The 21,326-nt window shown below is 31.3% G+C and overlaps 3 protein-coding genes across 3 annotated transcripts; all 3 read right to left on the bottom strand.

Moving 5' to 3' along the window:
• Nucleotides 1–1,670: 1,670 nt before the first annotated feature.
• On the bottom strand, nucleotides 1,671–3,461 carry LOC108840295 (glutathione S-transferase U11). The gene is made up of 3 exons (XM_018613128.2): nucleotides 3,045–3,461; nucleotides 2,800–2,838; nucleotides 1,671–2,242 (listed from the first exon to the last, which is right to left on the bottom strand). Exons 1-3 carry the CDS (start codon nucleotides 3,330–3,332, stop codon nucleotides 1,877–1,879), a joined length of 693 nt encoding a protein of 230 aa, XP_018468630.1. The 5' UTR covers nucleotides 3,333–3,461; the 3' UTR covers nucleotides 1,671–1,876.
• A 6,225-nt stretch (nucleotides 3,462–9,686) lies between these two features.
• Nucleotides 9,687–10,711, bottom strand: LOC130500703 (uncharacterized). Its single transcript, XM_056995658.1, has 2 exons — nucleotides 10,566–10,711; nucleotides 9,687–10,008 (listed from the first exon to the last, which is right to left on the bottom strand). Exons 1-2 carry the CDS (start codon nucleotides 10,709–10,711, stop codon nucleotides 9,687–9,689), a joined length of 468 nt encoding a protein of 155 aa, XP_056851638.1.
• Nucleotides 10,712–13,012: 2,301 nt separating this feature from the next.
• Nucleotides 13,013–15,486, bottom strand: LOC108815943 (serine/threonine-protein phosphatase PP2A-5 catalytic subunit). Its single transcript, XM_018588488.2, has 5 exons — nucleotides 15,059–15,486; nucleotides 13,947–14,061; nucleotides 13,761–13,869; nucleotides 13,606–13,683; nucleotides 13,013–13,513 (listed from the first exon to the last, which is right to left on the bottom strand). Exons 1-5 carry the CDS (start codon nucleotides 15,309–15,311, stop codon nucleotides 13,148–13,150), a joined length of 921 nt encoding a protein of 306 aa, XP_018443990.1. The 5' UTR covers nucleotides 15,312–15,486; the 3' UTR covers nucleotides 13,013–13,147.
• Between the last annotated feature and the right edge of the window lie 5,840 nt (nucleotides 15,487–21,326).

Genomic DNA, 21,326 nt, shown 5'->3' with positions numbered 1-21,326 from the left:
TCAGACGCATCAAAATTTTAAACCGAATGCAAATGCTATACTTACGACAAATTACGGTCATATATCAAATAAAATTTGTTTGTATCAGTTGTTTGAATCCTATATTTATAAAATGGTTATAAGCCTAGATTGACACCTATACTGGTGGCATCTTCATTAACAGTTATTGTATTTTATATTGTGCCTTCTGGTATATTCGCCACCAGCCAGGGAATGAACTTCTAATTGACATTTTTATAAGTATCTAGTCGCCACTTTTGAACAGAAATCAATATATGATTTAATCTGCGACTAAAAGTCGCACAATAAAAAAAAAACAATGTAAACAAAAGAAAATTAACACTAAGATGCTAACTTGTATATGCTGTTAATGTGTAAACTTAAAACTAATTTGATGACTTTTCCACTTTAAAGTTGCTACTTTCTTTTTATAATTTTCATTTTGGCCCGAGCATGCTTCACGGAAAAAAATAATTTACAACATACAAGGGTAAGATGATTTTAATTCCGAAAAAGACTGATCATATATTCATGTAATGGTTTCACTATGTCGATATATATCACAGACGTAAGGAAAAAAATAAAATAAGGTGGAAATGATTATTCCCTTGCATTTTCCTCTAATAGATTTAAACTCCTCACTCCATTGATATTTTATCTTTTTTATTTCTTCTGTTTTATAATATAAATAGTTTTATAAATATTTTTTATATCAAAATAAGAGTTGTTTTCACATTAATTTCAATACAACTTTTTACTTATTAAATTTTGTAAACCATTTAAATTATAAAAGGTGGTTTGCAAAAAAGAAATAAAATAATCTCGAAACTTTTTTGTGTCAATCCTCTAAGAGAATATCTAACTCATTAATATTTTTACTTATAAATGCTATAATCGAGAAAAAATATTTTAACTCATCTCTATTTTTCTTTGAAATAAAGAATTCTATTTTTTCTTTAAATATAGAGTCTAAAGTAGTAATTTTATATTATAAGGTCAAATTTGTATTTTCAAAATAGTTTTTTAACTTTAAATTTTTATAATTATAACCAAAATAGCTTTTCAACTTTTAAATTTTTATAATTATAACCAAAATGAGTGATGCACCCAAAAAGAAAGACTGATCATATATTCATACAAGGGTAATTAAGATGATCTTTGGGTTATTTGTTACATTCCTAAGTGTGAAGTATAGATGCTGTGATGTTGTGTTGTTTCTTGGTGTTTTACCAACGGGTTTCTTCAGATTTTTTGACCGGGACTGCGGAGCTTTAGCTCAATTGTGTGAGGTCTTTGAATAGGTGATTGTCAACTGGTTTTTCATCAGCTACTCTGATGGAGATCCGTTTCTCGTGACTTCCTTCAAATGAATCCGTTTCTCGTGACTTTCTTCAAATGAAACTTGTTCTTGAGTGGCAGTTGCTTGTGATTCCTTGTCAGAATTTGTTCTGGACTCTACTCTTATCCATAATAATCTCGACCTTCAACGCCTTTTCGCTTATTCTGATATTTGGTTCCTTCCTATTTTATTTTAAATTTAAGTTTGTTTCCTTTCTAGTCTTCTAGGGTAAAGTTCACATTGCCGACTCAGGTATGTAAGATTTGCATTTCACCCGTTTAATATAGTTTTAAGACAAAAAAAAAAATTATCCCTAAATACATATAAAAAGTAAGAAGAAAAAAAACTTTGATAAAAAAAAGAAAAAAAGATAAATAAAGTTTCAAAAAAGAGAAAAAATACAAGAGAATATTTTGTCGGTGCCTTTAAATTAGCCGAGTCTACATCTTATTCATCGATCTCGACTATTAGAAACATAAGATAATATGCCCGTCGTCTATATTTCGTAAATAAATAGAATTTTATAATCTTCAGTCTTCATTTAAAGATTGAAGTATTGAACTTAAGCCTAGCGAACTGGACAAGCTTTTCAATATCGGGGATGACAGGCTTGACTGCTTCATGGGCATAGAATCTGTCTGCCCAATGGAAAAGACCTGGTGTCATTTCTGGATGTATGAACTTGACGCCGGTAAATTTCTCAAGAACCTTGAGAGGACCCAACATCGACCCGAAACCAATATCGATGAATCCGATGTTGTCTCCTCCAAAGAAGCCTCTTCCTTTGCTGCATTCTTGAAACGTTTCTTCCAATAGAGCCAAACACATTTCTAGCTTTGCTATCGCCGCATTTCTTTCCTCCTCGTCTTTTGCTACCGCCACTCCATTGATTGATGTGAAACACTATAACAAAGATAAATAAGATTGTTTAATTTGATGATTTATGCAAGTTACTAAAAAGTTCTAAACAAAACAATACTCCTAGTAATGACATGCTCTTAACAAGAATATTTCTGTTAGCCTTTCTCTGATGAGAAATGAGTTACTGTATACACTTGATCCCAAAAAATACACTTGATCTAATCAGCTAACCGAGATAAACCGGTGTATACTATTTGCAATTAACTAAACCGAGTACAATAAAAACTAGCAATAAACCAATACTAGTAATGACATGCTCTTAACCAAAAGTGATTTATGTCCGCTAGACGTCCAACTCGAGTTACCAATGTGGAATTTTACTCGAAATATTTTTTATAGTCCAGTCTCGTTCTGAATCTTAATCATAATCTCAATGTATATATACCACAATTAAATTCTTTTTTTAAGTAAGAGAATGTGGGATTGTAAGATTGGCTATAAAATGTTTATGGTCTTCTAAATCTCAGTTTTCGGTTCTAGTATTAAGACAAACATAAGTCATAAAAATAAGATTGCTCAATGGATTCATCATGACTTACGTGTTCGTCGATGTAGACGTCCCAAAAGCGAGCTACGGCCAGGCCCGGCTCCAAGTTTTTATGGACCCTGTTTAAACTGTAAAAATGGACCCTTATTTAACGTGTACTTTTCATATTTTACTACAATAATATTAATAATCTGAACAATTTTGGACCTTTAATTATGAAGTAAATATGTAACAAAAAGATTGGACCCTGTGCTGTGGCACTTTCAGCACATGCCAAGAGCCGGCACTGGCTACGGCACGATCAAATGGGTCAGAGGGAAGGATGGGAGGACCAGAGAGCCAAGTTTCATCGACATACATGACGATATTGAGAGATTCACGGATTGGTTTACTGCCATGGATGAGTATAGGGATCTGTTTGTGGACGGGGTTGTAGTTTAACACGCTCTCAGAATTTAAAGTATCTTCTTCTTCAAGATACTCGTACGGTACACGCTTTAGGTTAAGTGCGATCCGAGTCCTCAGCACAAAAGGGCTAGGCCATGCTCCTAATAGCCTTACGTACTCATCACTGATTAGACCCATTACACTTTTGGTTGGTTTATACCTAAGAAGTTTTATGTTGGTTTCTGAATTCGGGAGAGATGATCAAACTCGCAGCTGCTTTTTTTGTGGGATAAGTATTGAACAGCTGTGGTTTGATGGAGTTTGGTCTCTGCGTTTGGCGTCTATATATATGCACGAGCTCGTATTTTATTTTCTTTTTATAGATTTCGGCACGCATGTCAGTCAAATAAAGCTTCGGTGTGTGCATGTGCTTCATAATGATAATTGTACATAAATTAATTGGTCAAAAGGAAACAATACAAAATTGATATTTTGGTAGGTAGGGGATTCAAAGAGACAGAGAGTTCAGGAAAGGGTGATGAGTCTGGTTTAGTTGCCTGATATGTACCGTTACTGAAAAGTAGGCCCTACAGTTGTTTCAGTTCGATGTATTTTAATCTCTCTTTTTTTTCTTGCTAATTAGTTGGAATCTGCGCACATTGACGTTTTAGGAATTTTTGTTTGTTTCAGATTAGATAAAGCTTTTCTATTTCTATGTTAAATAACAGTTAATATTATATGACTAGTGATATTATACATTTTATTTTATTATTGGTTAAATTGTTGTTTTTCCTAAACACGGTTGAATTATTGTTAGATAAATAAATTAAAGATATTTTGATTAGAAAATATAAAATTTAAATATTTTTAATCTAGGTACACAATCCTATAACTTAGTTTATTAAAATATGGATGGAATATATGTTTTACTTTTTGAAGGCATTATTTATTAGTAAATTGTAAACTTCAAAATGATAAATGTGTATTGAAATTTTGTTGGATATTGGAAAATAGTTAATTATAAAGATTTATTAATAGTAAAAATATTATATGTTTTTAAATATGTGCAAAAATTCTAAAATTTATATATTTTGAAACTGAGGGAGTACATCTATGTTTCTTTGACGAAAACTCTTTCTAAGAGGGAGGAAATACATGATCATCAAGAGAAATCCATATAGCGTCTATAAAGATAAATAACAATTGTGAACGGAATAAATTTTGTTTTCTAACTAATTCAAGATAAGCAAAGTCATATTCCTTCTTCAAAGGAAAGGTTTTGGAAGACAAAAGTTTTTAAAAATGATTACAAATTTCTATGAAGAAAGAAACCTCTGCTGTGGAAAATCATCAACGTCATGGATGACGAGTTTGTCACCGGCTATCGATATAGTATAAGATTGAGGACACTTTTGCACCAAAAGAAAGATTTAGGACACTTTGTAATGTTTATTCGTATATTTCGGTAATTATCAAATTTTAGCTGTTAATCTCAGATTTTCCAGGGTTTAATATGGCTCTCTTACAAATATGATACTTAGAGTTTAGGTTTTTCAATTTGAGATTGTTTAGTAAAGTTGAGATTTTTTCGTTTATATATAAAGATTCTGTTATTTTGATATGACGAATTAACATCGTAGGCAATGGTAGGATGTGGGGGTTCATAGAGAATCAACGAGTTCTTTACGTTACCATTATTCGTGGAAGACCGGTCCATAAGACAAACCACTCAAACCATGGATTAATATATCTAAATTAATAGAGCATATTTTTGATTTTTTTATTTATCTATAAACTAATACATTTTTTGTAAGAATATCTTTAAGATTGCTCACTTCAACATATTCATGAATTAAGTTATAGTTCTTTTTGAATCGAGATTTGAACAATTCCAAAGATATAAACATTTTTTTAGATTTTTGTTTGCTTTAAAAAAATTAACAAATGTAAGGATACATTCAGGGCATGCTTGAATTTGTAATCTTTTTTTAAGGAAGGATATGCATTCGGACATTACTGGTGATGATCTTTTTATAAAAATAAAGATTCTTCGAAAATCAATACCCAAAAAGGTTCAAAAAACCTATTGAAGTACTCGATTTTTTTTTTTAAATGAAAAATTATTATCAAAACATAGAAATTTTTAATGCACATTGTTGACCCTTCTGGTGACGATCATCACATCTAAATAAAGTTTTTCGAAATTGGAGTTGATAAAAAATTATTTGTGGTTTATGATGTCAAAAGAAAAGTTAAATGGATCAGTAATGTTATCAATTGAAATGGAAATGGTTGAAGATTTGACTATATAAGTCTAATAGATGATTTTGTAAAATATAAGAAGATCTATGTTTCAACAATAAGTATTCTTAATATCACTATTTTTTTTATAAACAGAGTATGAATTTTGATTTCTTTTTAATGAAAATTTATGTTGTTCTAAAACTGTTTATTTCGTATTGTTATTAGTTTTACCAAAAAAGTGAGTTTTCATAATATTCATTACTGGGTTAAGTATATATACTATATTTGTTACATATTATTATTAGTTTTATCCAAAAATGTCATTTTAATTTTTTGTAAAAAATTTCACTTTACAATTCCATTGCAAATTATACTTATTTGCAGCTGAAAATTAATTGAAAACTGTATTGATTTTATAAATAATTTTATTTATCTTAAATATTATTACCTTTGTTTCCGAAAATGAGATTTTCTAAAGTTTTCACGTTTGTTAAGAATATAATAAATGTTGAAAACTTAATTTACTATTTATTTTTATATATACTTTTCAATAACTATCCACTAATATAATCAATTCAAATATTCACAATTAATATTTTTCAAAAGTATACAAAGTACTTTAAATATATAAAAAATTTATCTTTGTGGAACAAGGATAAAATCTTAAAAATCTTACTTTCGAGAACGGATGGAATATTAATCATTGAATGTATAATTAATAACAACTTATATATATTTCTTCCGTTTTTTAGTCTGTGTGAAAAGTGTCAAAATGACATTTATTTAAAAATGGAGGGAATATAAATAATTTAAACATTTAATTGCAATTTTTATATTATTTGATATATCATATATGTATGTCTTAGTAGAACGTTTGACAGCATTAATGACACATTCCTAAATACTCATAAACTACGACTTTTCAACAATGGCTTTTCAATGGTAAATGTTGACTACCAAATTAAATGCATCATCATATGGTTTTTTCTTGAAAAATATTAATAATTAATGTATCATATGGTTCTTTCTTCATTTTCTCTCTCTTATATTTCCAAACTAATCTATTTTTGACTTGACTATTGTCAGTTTATGATTTTTACCTTTTGTGAAATTAAATAGAAAGTTCGTGTTTCTCCTTTTCAGTGTATATAGTCGCAAACAATTGCACATCTGTAATGTTCTGATGTTTTAGGGTGTGATTGTAAAGTATTTTTAGAGTAAAATATTAGAGTGAATTAGACCAAAAAAAATATTAGAGTGGAAAAGTATTTAGCTAAGTTGTGTTGGAGTAAATCCAATCAAGTTAAAAATATATAAGTTGAAGCAGTTATTTTTTTTATCTTTGTGAATTTATAGAATATTTTTTTTACTGCTTCTATAGAGTAAAAGTTTACTCCAACATGTTTGAAATTCACCTAATTTCTTCGATAAACTTTGTTGAGTTTAAAGTTAATTATGCTTGTTTCACCGTCATATCAAGTCAGACAAGACTTTATACTCTCAATGTTGCCTACGGTCTGGAACTTCTCATCTAAAGTTCTTGATAGTCAAAATTCCACTTCCTTTTTATAGGTGTTTCGACATCATTTTCAACTATCAATTGTTCTTTCGAACAATTGCCATGAGAACAAAAAAGGAGTTTTCCTTTCGTTTTTTTATATTTTGCTAAACATGATTCACCTTTCGATGATTCTATCTTTAGCTATTTTGTAATGTTTTCTAGTTTCTGTCTACCGTCGAACATAATTCCATAATCTTCTGATTCAGTTGTAAACATTGATGTTCTTTAAGTTTTTTTTATAATATAAGTTGTGCATAAAAAAATGTTTACTCTAGTTCATTTGTTTTTTTTTTTTTTTTTGTAACACCAGATTCATTAATATAAAAAGAAGAGGCCGATGGCCCAGGTTCAGCCCATAAATGGGTCCAATAACAAAGACGAAGAGAGGGATTGTTTAGCTAATGAGTCAGATTCCCCATTCAAAGATCTAGAGAAATAAGAAAATGAGACTTCGACGAAAGCAGAGGAGAGGTGTTTGATATCTTCAATGATACCATAGATCTCCTTGATCTGGTTGTCGGAGTTGATAGCTCGGATGAGCGTTGCATTGTCAGAGAAACAGTGGAGGCTCGAGAAACAGTGGAGGCTCGAGAAACATTGTTTTTCTTCCCACTCATTTACTCTAGATTTTGTTACTCTATATTATTCTACTTTCACAAAGTCACATTCTATTTTGAGTTTGGACCGTAACCCAGGGATGCTTTTTTCGGAATTTCGTGGTTGTGCTAATTTATTTCCTGTAAAAATTGTAGGTCAAGCTTCGTCGAGCAAAGACAACAAAATCTTTGAAAATAAAATTATGCACAGCTTCAAATCTAAGTTACCTTCCACAGATTCCAATGTGATTGACCCAAAATATATTTAGTGGCCAAAATCAAAATGTATACACGTGATTATTGCTTAATATTGTACTAATTTGATACGTTGAGATAAATGTACTCTCAACGTCTTTGAAGGAGTCTTTGCTCTTGTTTCTTTTAAGTCTTTGCTCTTGTTTCTTTTGAGTCTTTGCTCTTGTTTCTTTTGAGTGTTTAGGCATGGATATTAGGAGTATTAGGAGTTGTTTTATATTTAGATGTTGGTTTGTTGCTCGTGTGTTTTGGCTCTAGCTCTCCTTGGTTCTGTTAGGGTTAAATTTCTGGGGATGATTATGTATTCCGCCGGTTCTAGTTGTTGCTATCTTGTATTTTTTTTTGCTATCAATGAAAATGAAAATCAGACGGAAAAGTGTATTAATGGCTACTTAATAAATGGATTAATGGCTACTTAAATATTTTAATTGAAAACCAAACGTTTTTCCCTTTTTTTGTAAAATGTTATTCTTTGTTATTTGGTCGTTGTTGTAAAACGTTATTTCTGGTTCATCAATTCATAGATGTGTAAATAACTAAATACTAATATCCATAAAGTCGTATGAGTAATTTCAGAGTTGTTACTAAATTTAGTATACAACTTTGGAGGGTAATTATTAATTAATTAGTGGAGTGTTTGACGGAATGAATGAGTTCGAAATTTCTTGGTCTATAGTTTACTGCTACATTTTATTTTCCACAGTATACTATACACCTAATTTTAAGAAAATCAAATCAAGCCGATTCTATACTAAAACTGTTTACTGAGTTGCCGAAAAACACAGCTTATACATCTCAAAGTAGAGGGAAAATGACCAATTGATTCCCCAAGTATTATAATATTAACAATTTTATTCCGTAACTATTGGGTACACAAAATAATTCCTCAACTCTTAATTGACTTAACAAAATTAAACTCATTATTAGTCCACGTTTAATAATTAACAGAGAACGTTAATCAATTGTTTTGCACTCTTTTAAATCATCTTCCCCAAGTCTCTTTCAAATCAAATTGTTTTGCTCTGGTTTATCAAATTGTTTTGCTCTCTTTTAATCAAATTGAATTTAGGCTTAGAGTTTCTTGTGTGTGTTTTTCCCGTCACAGAAACAAACAAGAGAGTAAGAGACGACGGGGAACAGAGAAGGGAGTGAGAGAGACAGCAGAAACGAAGAGAAAGATAGAGATGAAGAGAGACTGCAGGAGAGAGAGAGAGAAACGAAGAAGATGAAAGAGAAAGAGAGAAGAGAGTGAGAGAGAGGGAGACAGAAATAGAAACGAAGAGGGAGAGAGACTAAGAGAGACTGCAGGAGAGAGAGAGACTGTTGGAATTGAAGAAGTGTCCTATGAGTCACGTAGAAAAAGAATGAAAAGAAGAAGCTTGGAGCGCAAGAAACGGAGGAAAAAGAAGAATAGTGTTTTTTGTATAAATATGTGTGTGCAATGTTGTGTAAAAGGTATCCTTGAGATCAATATAAAATGTAGCATCAAAGTGTTCTCTCTTCTTTACAATAAGAAAACAAATGTGAGAGTAAAGAGAGACTGTTGGAATTGAAGAAGTGTCCAATGAGTCACGTAGAAAAAAAATGAAAAGAAGAAGCTTGGAGCGCAAGAAACGGAGGAAAAAGAAGAATAGTATTTTTTGTATAAATATGTGTGTGCAATGTTGTGTAAAAGGTATCCTTGAGATCAATATAAAATGTAGCATCAAAGTGTTCTCTCTTCTCTACAATAAGAAAACAAATGTGAGAGTAAAGAGAGACTGAGTGTGCTTGTGTGTATACACGAGTAGAAACAGAGAGAGTGATTGTGAGTACAAAATAGAGACTGAACAAAAACAGTCTCAAATGTGAACAAGAGAGCAAAACAGAGGCTGTCCGTGAGTGGAGAGGTCAAACCTAGACAGATGTAGCTGATAACGGGTCTGGAATAGCATCGTCGTCCCAAATATCAAATCCACCATCTTCACCCAAGTTATCATTATCATCTTCCCTAGCAACATCTCCAAAGTGTTCTTCTAAGTTCTCGCACACTATCACTTCGACCAGTTCAGGTTCGTTCTCTTCTTCTACATCAGCCATATCCACTGTCTCTTTGTACCCTGTTGTATCTTCGACACCAACTTCGCAATCATCTCTGTCGTCATTTTCACTACTATCTGAATCCACATTCCCACGTTCATACTCTCTTTCACTCTCACCAGCTTCTGTATCAATTACTCTGCAAAGAACATAACTGAAATCAAAATAATAGGAAGAAACAATAAAGGGGAATTTTCAAAAATACCATTTTCAAGGTACCATTATTCATCTTTACCACCACTAAAGACACATTTTCAAAAATACCTTATTTATTAAAATGGTAAAAACTCGTATATCTTTGTATTTATATGCTTTTCAAAATTCTAATCCCAAATTCTAAATACTAAACCTCCAATTCTAAACTCTAAACCCAAAATCTTCAACTCTAAACTCTAAACCCTATAAACTATATACCCTAAATTCAATATCCTAAACCCTAAACCCTAAAGTCTAAACTATAAACCCTAAATCCTCAACTCTAAACCCTAAATCCTCAACTCTAAACCCTAAACTATATACCTTAAACCCTAAAACATTAAATCTAAACCCTAAATCCTAAACCTTCAATTCTAAACCCTTCATTAAAAGTAGTGGTAAAAGTGGTTAGTGTAAACATGAAAAGTGGTACTATGAAAATGGTATTTTTGGCAATTTCTCAACAATAAATCAAGTTTTCACACAGATACAATTAAATACCTTTCGGCCTCTGTTACTAGTTCTGAGATGAGGTCTTTCACAGGTTCTGGGACAGAGATCGTTGTAGGTGCGGCATCGTTTACAAGTTCTTCGATGGTTGCTTGATCCTTCTGAGACTTTCGGAATGAAATTTTTTGTTGATTCATCAAGATTCACAAAATTTCTCTCTCTAACTGTTTTCTGAATGAATTTAGGGTTCACGTTGAAAGAGACTTGGGGAAGAAGATGCCTTAAAAAGTGCAAAACAATTGATTAACGTTCTCTGTTAATTATTAAACGTAGACTAATAATGAGTTTAATTTTGTTAAGTCAATTAGGAGTTGAAGAATTATTTTGTGTAGGGAAAATTTCTTAAAAATACGCAAACTGAATTTCTTTTGCTGAAAAAATACACAAACTTTTTTGGCTTCCCAAAAAATACATAAACTAATTTTGATTGTCCATAAAATACACGAACTTTTGAATTTTGAAGGTTTCACACCTCAATTTTAACGGTGTAAACAGTAACTAACAGAATAGTAAGGCGCCGTTAGACGCCGTTAACTCTGAATAAAAAGTTCATATATTTTATGGACAACCAAAATTAGTTCGTGTATTTTTTGGGAAGCCTAAAAAGTTCGTGTATTTTTTCAGCAAAAGAAATTTAGTATGTGTATTTTTAAGGAATTTTCAAATGGAGTTTGAATATTTCATATCCTATTCAGATGCTAAATATCTGGACCCAATACAGATCTAAAATTTTATATTTGTAAACTTTCGGTTTGGTTTTGGACCGAATATTTTCGGATCAGTTTCGATCCAAGTTTTTGAATCCGGCTAAAATATCTAGACCTAATCTTGACATTTTAGCCGGATTCAAAAACTTGGATTGGAACTGATCCGAAAATATTCGGTCCAAAACCAAACCGAAAGTTTACAAATATTTGTTGGATCCAAAACTCTTCTACTTGAAAGAATTGAAACCAAAAAGAACTGATCCGAATACACCTGGGCCTAATAAAATCGACACCAATAGATTCAATCCGACAAGATCTTTCTGCTAACAATTTTTTTATTATTTTTGCAATATTTTTTAGTTTTGTTTTTGTAACAGAAACATTTTTAATTAGTATGAAACTTTCAATGTAAAATTTAGAGTTGTTTGTGAATTTTTAGATATATATGATAGATTTCGACTAAATTGGACTCAACAAATATTTGTAAACTTTTGGTTTGGTTTTGGACAGAATATTTTTGGGTCAGTTCCGATTCAAGTTTTTGAATCCGGCTAAAATGTCTAGCCGGATTCAAAAACTTGAATCAGAACTGACCTGGAAATATTCAGTCTAAAATCAAACCGAAAGTTTACAAATATAAAATCTCGGACCTATATCGTATGATAGAGAATGTATTTTTTTCAGATCTTTGGGTCGGGTTTGGGCCTTTTTTTCGGATCTGGATTTTTCAGATCGAAAATATCTGTTCCAAAACCAAACCGAAAGTTTACAAATATAAAATTTTGGATATGTATTGGATCCAGATATTTAGCCTCTGAATAGTATATGAAATATCCAAACTCCATTTGAAAATTCCTTAAAAATACACATACTAAATTTCCTCTGCTGAAAAAATACATAAACTTTTTAGGCTTCCCGAAAAATACACGAACTAATTTTGGTTGTCCATAAAATACATGAACTTTTTAATCAGAGTTAACGACGTCTAACGGCGTCTTACTATTCTGTTAGTCACTGTTTACACCGTTAAAATCGAGGTGTGAAACCTTCAAAATTCAAAAGTTCATGTATTTTATGGACAATCAAAATTAGTTTGTGTATTTTTTGGGAAGCCAACAAAATTCGTGTATTTTTTCAGCAAAAGAAACTCAGTCTGTGTATTTTTAAAGAATTTTCCCTTTTGTGTACCCAATAGTTGGGGAATAAAATTATTAATTTTAAATATTTGGGGAATTAATTGGTCATTTTCCCTCAAAGTAGATCACACTATCGTGTTCTAGACATTCTTACAGTTGTTGATTGGCACATATATATTTAGTTTACAAGTTCACATATATCTCCAACATCACGAGTTTGAAGTTAGAAATGTATATATAGCCCGTCATTATAAGAATGTATATAGCCAGTGATTGGTCGACTGTTTATATAAAACATGTCCTTTTTGTTCTATGACTATAAGGTTTTGGGTCAAGGAACATGCATCCTTCAGTCAGGAAACCAAAGATATCGTTTTACACGATGGGTTATACAATTCACGACTTCTTCTTTCTTTCATGGTTTTACTTTTAGGGAACAAATAATTACTATTCGACCTCAGCAGCTAAGACAGCTATTCAAAGCTTGTTATGTACTATATGTACCTCTCCACAACACTTAGTTTCATTCATATCATTCATAATCTATATTCTACTTAGGCTTCATCAATATGGTTGGGTAATAGAGCGGTTTCAGTTACTTGAACGGTTGAACCATAATCTTTTGTAACGCTCATATCAGTTTTAACGAACAGAAAATGAAATTACAGGGAAAGGTTAAGAACAGAAGCAAATGAGAACAAGAACTAGTTTCTGTCTTCTTTTTGTGTACTTACAAAAAATAATCTGGAGTCTTCCGTGTAGTTTCAGGCTCAACTTGACGTGGAGCTGGATCAAACTGAAGGAAGTTCTGGTCCATGTTCTCGCCGATCTCTAGAATCGCAGCCATGTTGCCGCACCGGTAGCAATAGTTTGGGGCACTAAACACAGTAACAACGTTCTTATCTTGGCACCAATTAAAACCTTCCATGACCAGTTGGTGCGCTCTTGATATCAGACTGAGCCCATTAGTGTGGTTAAACTGAGTAGCGATGTCTTGTCCGAAAGTGTAGCCTGCGCCACGAGGAGATATTCCCCAACCGCATCGATCATCTGGATCGGACCATAACAGATCACACATTGGTCCTTCATGTGGAACCTAAAGGGCACAGCAAGACAAAGGTTTTTTAGTTACATCATACAATATATAGTGGCATGCATCAGCTTTTGTTAGGTTTGGAACTTACTTACCTCTTGAATTCGATCTAAAGATCGGATATTGTCAAGTGTATCTAAAGAAGGTGAAAGTCCTCCATGTAAACAGAACACCTACCGAGAAGTATAACAAGCTATGTCAATAAACAATGGAGGCATATAAAGGATAGAAGGCTTTATTAGAACCAAACCTGACTCTCAATGAGAGCTGTAAGAGGAAGGTAATCAAAAAGGTCAGTGAAGTGCTTCCACACATTAGCGTTTCCATATTTCCTCAAGCATTCATCGTAGAATCCATATCTGAAAAGGTTAAAAGCTAAGCTCTTGATGAGTGCTTTAAAACAGACAATGGCTTTCTTCGATTACAAGACACTTACACTTGAGTGATTTGGCGGCTTTCGTGGTTCCCTCTAAGGATGGTAAGTCTATCTCTGTATCTAACTTTCAAAGCTACCAAAAGTGAGACTGTCTCCACGGAATAATACCCTCGATCTTCACACATTAACACAGTAAATAGGATCCATCAAAACACACACAAATCCTAGTATGCAAACAATCCAAACAAATACTACTCCAACGTATCAAATTACACAGAAATGTTATTGTTAAAAGGTTATGCAGAAACAGATGACAAAACATAATAAAATAAACAAAACACAAAGATTTAGCAGGACTAACTACATCCATATACAAAGAGAAATTTTTACTATTGGAGATGATTATAAACCGGAACCAAAATGAAAATACCCGAACCCAAACCGAAAAACTTAGAATATCTGAATAGTTTCTATATTTCTATATCCGAAATAACCGAACCGAACCGGAACCAAAAATCAAACGGGTACCCGAAAATCTAAAATTACTAATTATATATACATATAACATAACTAAATATATATTTATAACTTAAAAATTTATTTAAAGAATCCGAAAAATATTTAAAGATAACTAAATTATTATAAAATATCCGAACTACCCGAAAGTATCCAGATAGTTTTATCCGAAGTAATCCGAAATATCCAATTTTTTTTATCTAAATCTTCCTAATCATTTGACATTTTATCCTAAATAACCGATATTTTAACCGAACTATCTTAACAACCCGAACCAGAACCAAATGAGAACCAATTTTTTTTTGGTATTTTCCGGTTCCTAGATATACTATCCGAACCGAACGAACCGAAAATAGGTCTAAGTAGTAAACTGATCCTCCAACCTCCTACCCGAACTACCGGAAACCAAAATACCCGAACATACCCGAAATGCCCAGGCTTATAGCTGATTGACTCGAAGGCTTAGGCCCAATAAAAGCAACAAGCTCCCCGGCTGACTAATGCCTCCCATATCAGACAACAATGTAAACATACACTACTAGAAGCTTCTCACAAGTTACATGGAACGTTACTATCATATCTCTAAAGTCCAAAAGCTTACAATAATCTATCAAATTCGAATTAATGGAATCGGTAGACAAAACTAACTGACTAACCTACATAATCGCCCATGAAGAGATAATTGGTGTCTGGAGAAGAGCCACCGATCTTGAAAAGCTCAATCAGATCGTAGAATTGACCGTGAATATCGCCGCAAACCGTAACCGGACACTTAACCGGCTGAACATTCCACTCCTCCACCAGAACCGCCTTCGCTTGCTCGCAGAGCGTCTTCACCTCCGCCTCCGACAACGCTTTACACTCCATCAGCTGCTCGATCTGGCGATCGATGTCTCCCGTCTCCGGCATCTTCTCTCAGATCTGAGAAAACTGATTCTCTCTCTTTGGACTTGGATTCAAGCTATCTTGGTACCATTACATCTCCATGAGGAGGAGCAAAATGCGAATTTCGATTTCGTTGGAACTTTGCGTTTGTTTTCTTGTCGTTTCTGTTTATTATTATTATTATTGTTATTTATTTTTGGGTGATAAAATCTCGTCGGGATTTAAATAAAATTTTCTCCTTTATCCGGCAGCCGCGCCGGGTCAAAAGTCCAGTGTGGCGACTTACACGCGGCTTCCATAAGTAGGCCATCATATACTGTATTCGGCTAGTTTCGTATGGATAAAGCCCCTTTTAGCCCATTAATACTCGGCCCAATATATTGGGAAAGTGACCATTAGAATCATATCATTTCTATACCAATTCTCTCAGATACCTTTTTTTTTAGTTTTTGTCGGAAAATAGTTTTCAAAAAATAAAATGACCCTTTTTTATTTTGAAAGTTTTAATATTTATTTTCTTTTTGTTTTTTGAAATTTAAAACTTCATACCTAAAACCTACCTTTTAATTTTAAACTAAGTTAACCAAGAGGTATAAATGCATATTTTACCATTGAATAAAGATTTTTTTACCTTCTAAGACACATTGTGTCTTTGGATTTACTCCTTTAGACACTTCCCACTTGGAAAGCACAATATGCATGTCTAAAGTCATCCTTGTCCTCATTTTTGACCACTCTACACTTCACTAACCATACTAAAACTAACCATGGTTTCTTTTATTCTAATATTTTTTTGTCGTTTGTTGGACAAACCCAAACAAAAACTTCTTTTCTTCTTCTTTTGATTTTCGAAACAGATACAATCCTCTTTTCCCCCAATTCAAAAAACCGTAACTCCTTACTGCCCAGAAATTCGACGAAGTTAATGGCGAAGAAGAAATCCAAGTCTTCTCACGCCGCGGCGAAGAAGAACGCCAGTGCTTCTCAGGAACCAGATCCGCCGCTTCATCAGGTTAACCATTTTCTCCTTTTTGCACATTTCTTAGATTTTTGTCGGAAAATGTCTAGCTTTCTTATTTTTCTAATCTCCTGTTTCAATCCCCTTTGCGATTTCATGAACTAATTAGGTTATTTCTTCTTTCCATTCTAGGTTTTTTTTTGTCGAGACTGTTTCTGGATTTGTTTGAGTCTACATTTCATGTATTTTCCGTTTTAATCTAGCCTCGTGGACTTTCTTGCCCTTTTTCAAAGATTTCATTCTTCCCAATTTTAGGGTTTATTCGATTTGATTTTGTAACTCTGTTTAAGGCGTCTTTTTGGTGTTTAAATCGGTTAATGGCTTTGAAGATGATTACTGATTGTTTCTTGTTCTTTCTTCTCACATTTTCAGCAATCATGCAATTATTTATTTGATTTTTGTTTCAGATCCGAGTTGGAGGGACAAAAAATCAAATGTGATTTGCCTCTTGGTTATCTGATTGAGATTAGAGCTTGAAAGATGTTGATTTGCGAGGGCTTGGAAATTAGTGATTTGGAATTGGAAAATGATTTCAAATTGATTTTAGGTATGCTGGTGAAACTGATGGCCAGAACTGATCACGATCATCCACATCCACAGTCTCTCTGTTTTTATTTTTCACAAATCTGACGTTCACACCTTTTCTGTCCACAACACTTTTTTCTATCTGGTCTGGAGAGGACGTGACGACGAGCAGATCCGACCTCAGTTGTGGAAAAGATGACGACAAGCTCTCGTGTCTATTATATTTAGTGATTATGTTTTGTGGTGTGTCTATTAGAGATTTTAAGGATGATGAAAACTCTTGTTTGTGACTGTGACTATAAACCCTTCCTCATGATTAATAAAATTGGCCTCATCTGTTTATTGAACATTTTGTTTAGTTGATTGGATTTAGAAAATATTTTGACACAATGAAACAGTTTGTGGACCTTCTATTAGTTGGATATGTGAGTTTTTAACTTGACGACTATAGTTTCTTGATATTCTATCAGTTATCCACATCCACAAATGACAACAGTGAACTTTCGTCCACATCCACAAACGACAACCATTTCAGCATCCACAAACACATATACACATATGCATATCAGAGAGACTCACTTCAACACGGTAACTCATAGACATATTGTCTTTTGTCAAGGTTCAAAGAGTCAAAATACGATCTTGGTTAATTTAGTTAATATGAAACCACATTTCTCAAATGAACACTAAGCCACGTACAGTTTTTGTATACATTTAAGGTGTCCATTCCACAATTTTTTTCATATTCAAATTGCAAAAATATACCAAAATGGATCTTAAAATATAGAGAATAAAAAGACATAATTTATGATAACAAATTTATTTATTTATATATTTTAAATATGTTGAAGTAATCACATAAATAAATAGATGAGACTGATAAAGTAGTATTAGAAAAGTTCAAGTAATTCTGACCATACGATCTACTTTCACTTCTTATATCTAATGGTTCAAAAAACCATAAAAAAGAAAAGAAGAAAGTGAGCGAGTGGAGAGAAGCTGGCAGAATATTATATTAATAAAACTAACTCATCTTTTCAAAGTCTTAACCACAGCAAAAGGATAATCATGTCAAAACACTGGGAGTGAGAGGGAGAAAGTGCCTCTCAAGTGACAAGTGCCTAAAAGTGTTAAAAAAAAGAAAATTGTGTCTGTTGGAGTAATCAACTCTTGAATAAAATAATCTTTTGATCATTTTTTCTCTTTAGATGCTATTTTTGTGAAGATAAACTAAAAAGAGTAACCATGAGAATTTTTCTATTTTATATCCTAGTTTAATCACTAAAATGCACAACCATCCCCCAATTTTTTTAAAGTACATAAACTTTTTTAAAAAGTTAACCATATTATTTCTGTAACTTTTTTTACCATTTAAAATTTAAGCATATATACCATTATTAGTGGCAAGCTCTAGCTCAGTCTCTCACTGATATATTAATGAAATTAAATATAAATGTAAAATGTGTGAGAGTATAAGACTGTAATTAATTTTGGTCTCTTAACTGTGGTTCTTACCTTCGGATAAGAGACGGTTGTTAGTTTTTCTTAGATTTTAGTTAAGAAAAGTTAAGAAACGTCTCTTAAATAAAAGATATAAAAGCCGTCTCTTAGTCGAAAATATTAAAAAATAAAAGAAAAATATCAAATCATGTGTTAAGAATCCCGATTAAAAGACAGGGGTTAATGATGCCAGTGAGGTACGTTTTCTACCGCGGAAACTCTTTCTGATACTTGAAAGACTCAAATTCAACTTGTCATCCTCTTATTAATTTATCTTTATTTTATTCTATATTAGGGGAAATCCGCGCTTTGCGCGGGATTTTGATGTAATTAAAGGTTTAGATAAACATTTTTAAGTTTCAAAAGAATACTTATCTGTTTTTGTAAAAAAATTATTTACATTTAATCTTTATTTATATAACATTTTATGATATTGAGAACTGAATTAGTCGTTGTTGACGACCAAAATAGCATAATTATATTTTACCAAAAAAAATAGCATAATTATATTGTTTTTTTTTTTTGAGAATTGGCATAGCATAATTATAATTATATTGTTGTGATTTTTGTAAGGATATTTTTTTTATTTAGACGATGTATTTAATTTTTTGTACTCATAGATCAAAATTTCTTTAAGTACTCGTAGATTAAGATTTAGGTCTGTCTCCGCGCTACGCGCAGATTATATTTTTGAAATTAAAATTAAAAGTGAACTTTTACTTATTTACTTTGTAAAATGTTATATTTGAATTTATATATATAATATTTAGTAAAATTAATCACAAAATAAAGATAATAGAATATATATTTCTAAGAATATAAATTCAAACATAAGTTTTTACAAAGTAATTAAAATAAAATTTCACTTTTAATTTTACAGAAATAAATCAATTTTGAATAGTTTTTTTGCATTTAGTAACTTTTTATATAAGCCACCTTTTTGACTCTTAAATTCTTCTTATGAAAATGGTTGTGAATTGTATTCGAACTTTGAAGTCTTCGATATTTATTTAGTACTTTAAGAAAAAGCAAACATATAATTTGATGATAAAACCAAAAAATAAAAGGATACTTGTTTATATTAGACACTGACTTTTGAAAATATTATATTTTCCTTTAAATATATATTATTTTCTCTATCTTCCAATTATACAACTAATAAACTATCGTTTATCTTTTTATTAATTCAGCTCGAAAGTTTGAAATAGATGATTAGTGTCATGTATAAATAGAACTAGATTTTGACCCGCCCTTTCAAAGAGCGGATATGATAAATTTATATATTTGTTTGTTTGTTTACTAATATGATAAATTTTCTTATTAACAGTGTTATAAATGTTTTGTTGATTTGTAAAATTTTGTTTATTCAAAACAATTTTTAAATTTAAATAAGTTTTTTTAAATATAGCTTGAATCCACTGATCCGATATAAAATTCAGTTTGAGTTTTAAGAAATATCTATAATTTAAACTCATAAAGAAATCGCTAAAACCCGAAGCTACCAGTTGAACTGGTAGATATCGATATGTAATTCAATTTGGTTTAAACTGTTACTTTTTAATTTTAAAATTTAAACCCACGGACTTTAAACCTAATGAACCAATATAAAACTACTTTGAGTTTTACGATATATCCATCATTTAAAAATCTTGATAAAAATCGTAAAGAAACCGCTAAAACCTGAAGCAACCGGTTGAGCCAATAGATGACGATATGTAATCCAGTTTGATTTAAGGCTTGAGTTAAACTGTTATTTTAAATCTTTTTAATTTAGTTTCAATTTTTGCATTAGACATTTAAATATTTAATTATATTAATTTTGATCCTTGTTTTCAAATCTCAAGATAAATTTAATGTGTATTGTTTTTGGTAAAATATAGTATGTTGCAAAATATTCACATGTGAACATTTTATAAATTCGAAAATATAAAATAAATTATTTTTAATTAATTTCGGAAATATTATTGGTAACTAAGGAAAGTTGTATTTATTTTTTTCTCTATAAATATATGTGGTATTAGATTATGGTATTTTACAAAACTTACCATAAACATTGTTACCTTAAAACCGATCATTAATAATTGTTCCATTTAAATTGTTGCCATAATTAACATCAGCGAGATTTAATTTTAGATTGTTAGGACTAATATTAATATTATACTTGAATTAATTATAATCTATAGTTTTTTTAATAAATTCTAACTAGGATTAAGTATGGTCCAAAGTTGTGCTTCTGTTTTAATAGTATAGACTAGATTTTGATCCGCGCTTTGGAAGCGCGGATTTATTTTTGGTGAAAACTTTATATAATCACATTTATATAATCTGTCTTGTATATGCATTTATATAACCCGTTTCATATATGTATTTTATATCCGAGTTTATTTTCGGTTAAACTATATTGTAAATGTTTTTAGGTTTCCAATTTTGAATTATGAATTAGATATTTTAAATATAAATTAATATAACAGTTTTATAGTTTTGATCGGTGTTTTGAAACCCGACTCGGACCTGCCATTGAACGGGTTACCCCGGTAACCCGATATTTTTAATATTGAGATTTTTTTTAATGATAAGACAAATTCGGTGATCATAAGTTGGAAATTTGTTTAAAATATATTTATATTTTTTCAAAATTGTTTTAAATGATAATGATTGTTGTCAAAATTAATAATTTTAAAATTAACTAAAATCTTAATGAATAATCGGCATTGCTATTATTGAATTTAAATAACTTACCAGTCTAACCAAACTCATAACGGAACCAAACGACTTCACCGAAAACTTTAGTTCTGTTCGGCAATATTCAACTCTATTATCATTTCGAATCAGAAAATAATCAATAGTAGATGAGATTAGATTTAGGAAAAAGCGGTTTAAAACCAAAACATTAAATAGTTTAAAAACGACGCAGTTTCAAACATGACCGGTTGGAAAAATACTAAAACAATGCAGTATCAAACATGGAAATAATCACATACCGAAACTGAATCAAA

This window comes from Raphanus sativus, chromosome 2, assembly GCF_000801105.2.
Source record: "Raphanus sativus cultivar WK10039 chromosome 2, ASM80110v3, whole genome shotgun sequence".
Taxonomy (NCBI): Eukaryota; Viridiplantae; Streptophyta; class Magnoliopsida; order Brassicales; family Brassicaceae; genus Raphanus; species Raphanus sativus.
This window is presented reverse-complemented; position numbering and strand designations above follow the sequence as displayed.

Bases quoted from the DNA above. Each gene is read 5' to 3' on its own strand.
- LOC108815943 (XM_018588488.2), bottom strand. From the start codon at position 15,311: ATGCCGGAGACGGGAGACATCGATCGCCAGATCGAGCAGCTGATGGAG. The intron at 14,062-15,058 runs GTTAGTCAGTTA...TAATGTGTGAAG, and splicing joins CTTCATGGGCGATTATGTAG to ATCGAGGGTATTATTCCGTG. The intron at 13,514-13,605 runs GTAAGTAAGTTC...TGTGCCCTTTAG, and splicing joins CTTTAGATCGAATTCAAGAG to GTTCCACATGAAGGACCAAT.
- LOC108840295 (XM_018613128.2), bottom strand. From the start codon at position 3,332: ATGGGTCTAATCAGTGATGAGTACGTAAGGCTATTAGGAGCATGGCCT. The intron at 2,839-3,044 runs GCCGTAGCCAGT...GAGCCGGGCCTG, and splicing joins CCTCTGACCCATTTGATCGT to GCCGTAGCTCGCTTTTGGGA. The intron at 2,243-2,799 runs GTAAGTCATGAT...TCTTTGTTATAG, and splicing joins ACGTCTACATCGACGAACAC to TGTTTCACATCAATCAATGG.
- LOC130500703 (XM_056995658.1), bottom strand. From the start codon at position 10,711: ATGAATCAACAAAAAATTTCATTCCGAAAGTCTCAGAAGGATCAAGCA. The intron at 10,009-10,565 runs GTATTTAATTGT...TGTTCTTTGCAG, and splicing joins CTAGTAACAGAGGCCGAAAG to AGTAATTGATACAGAAGCTG.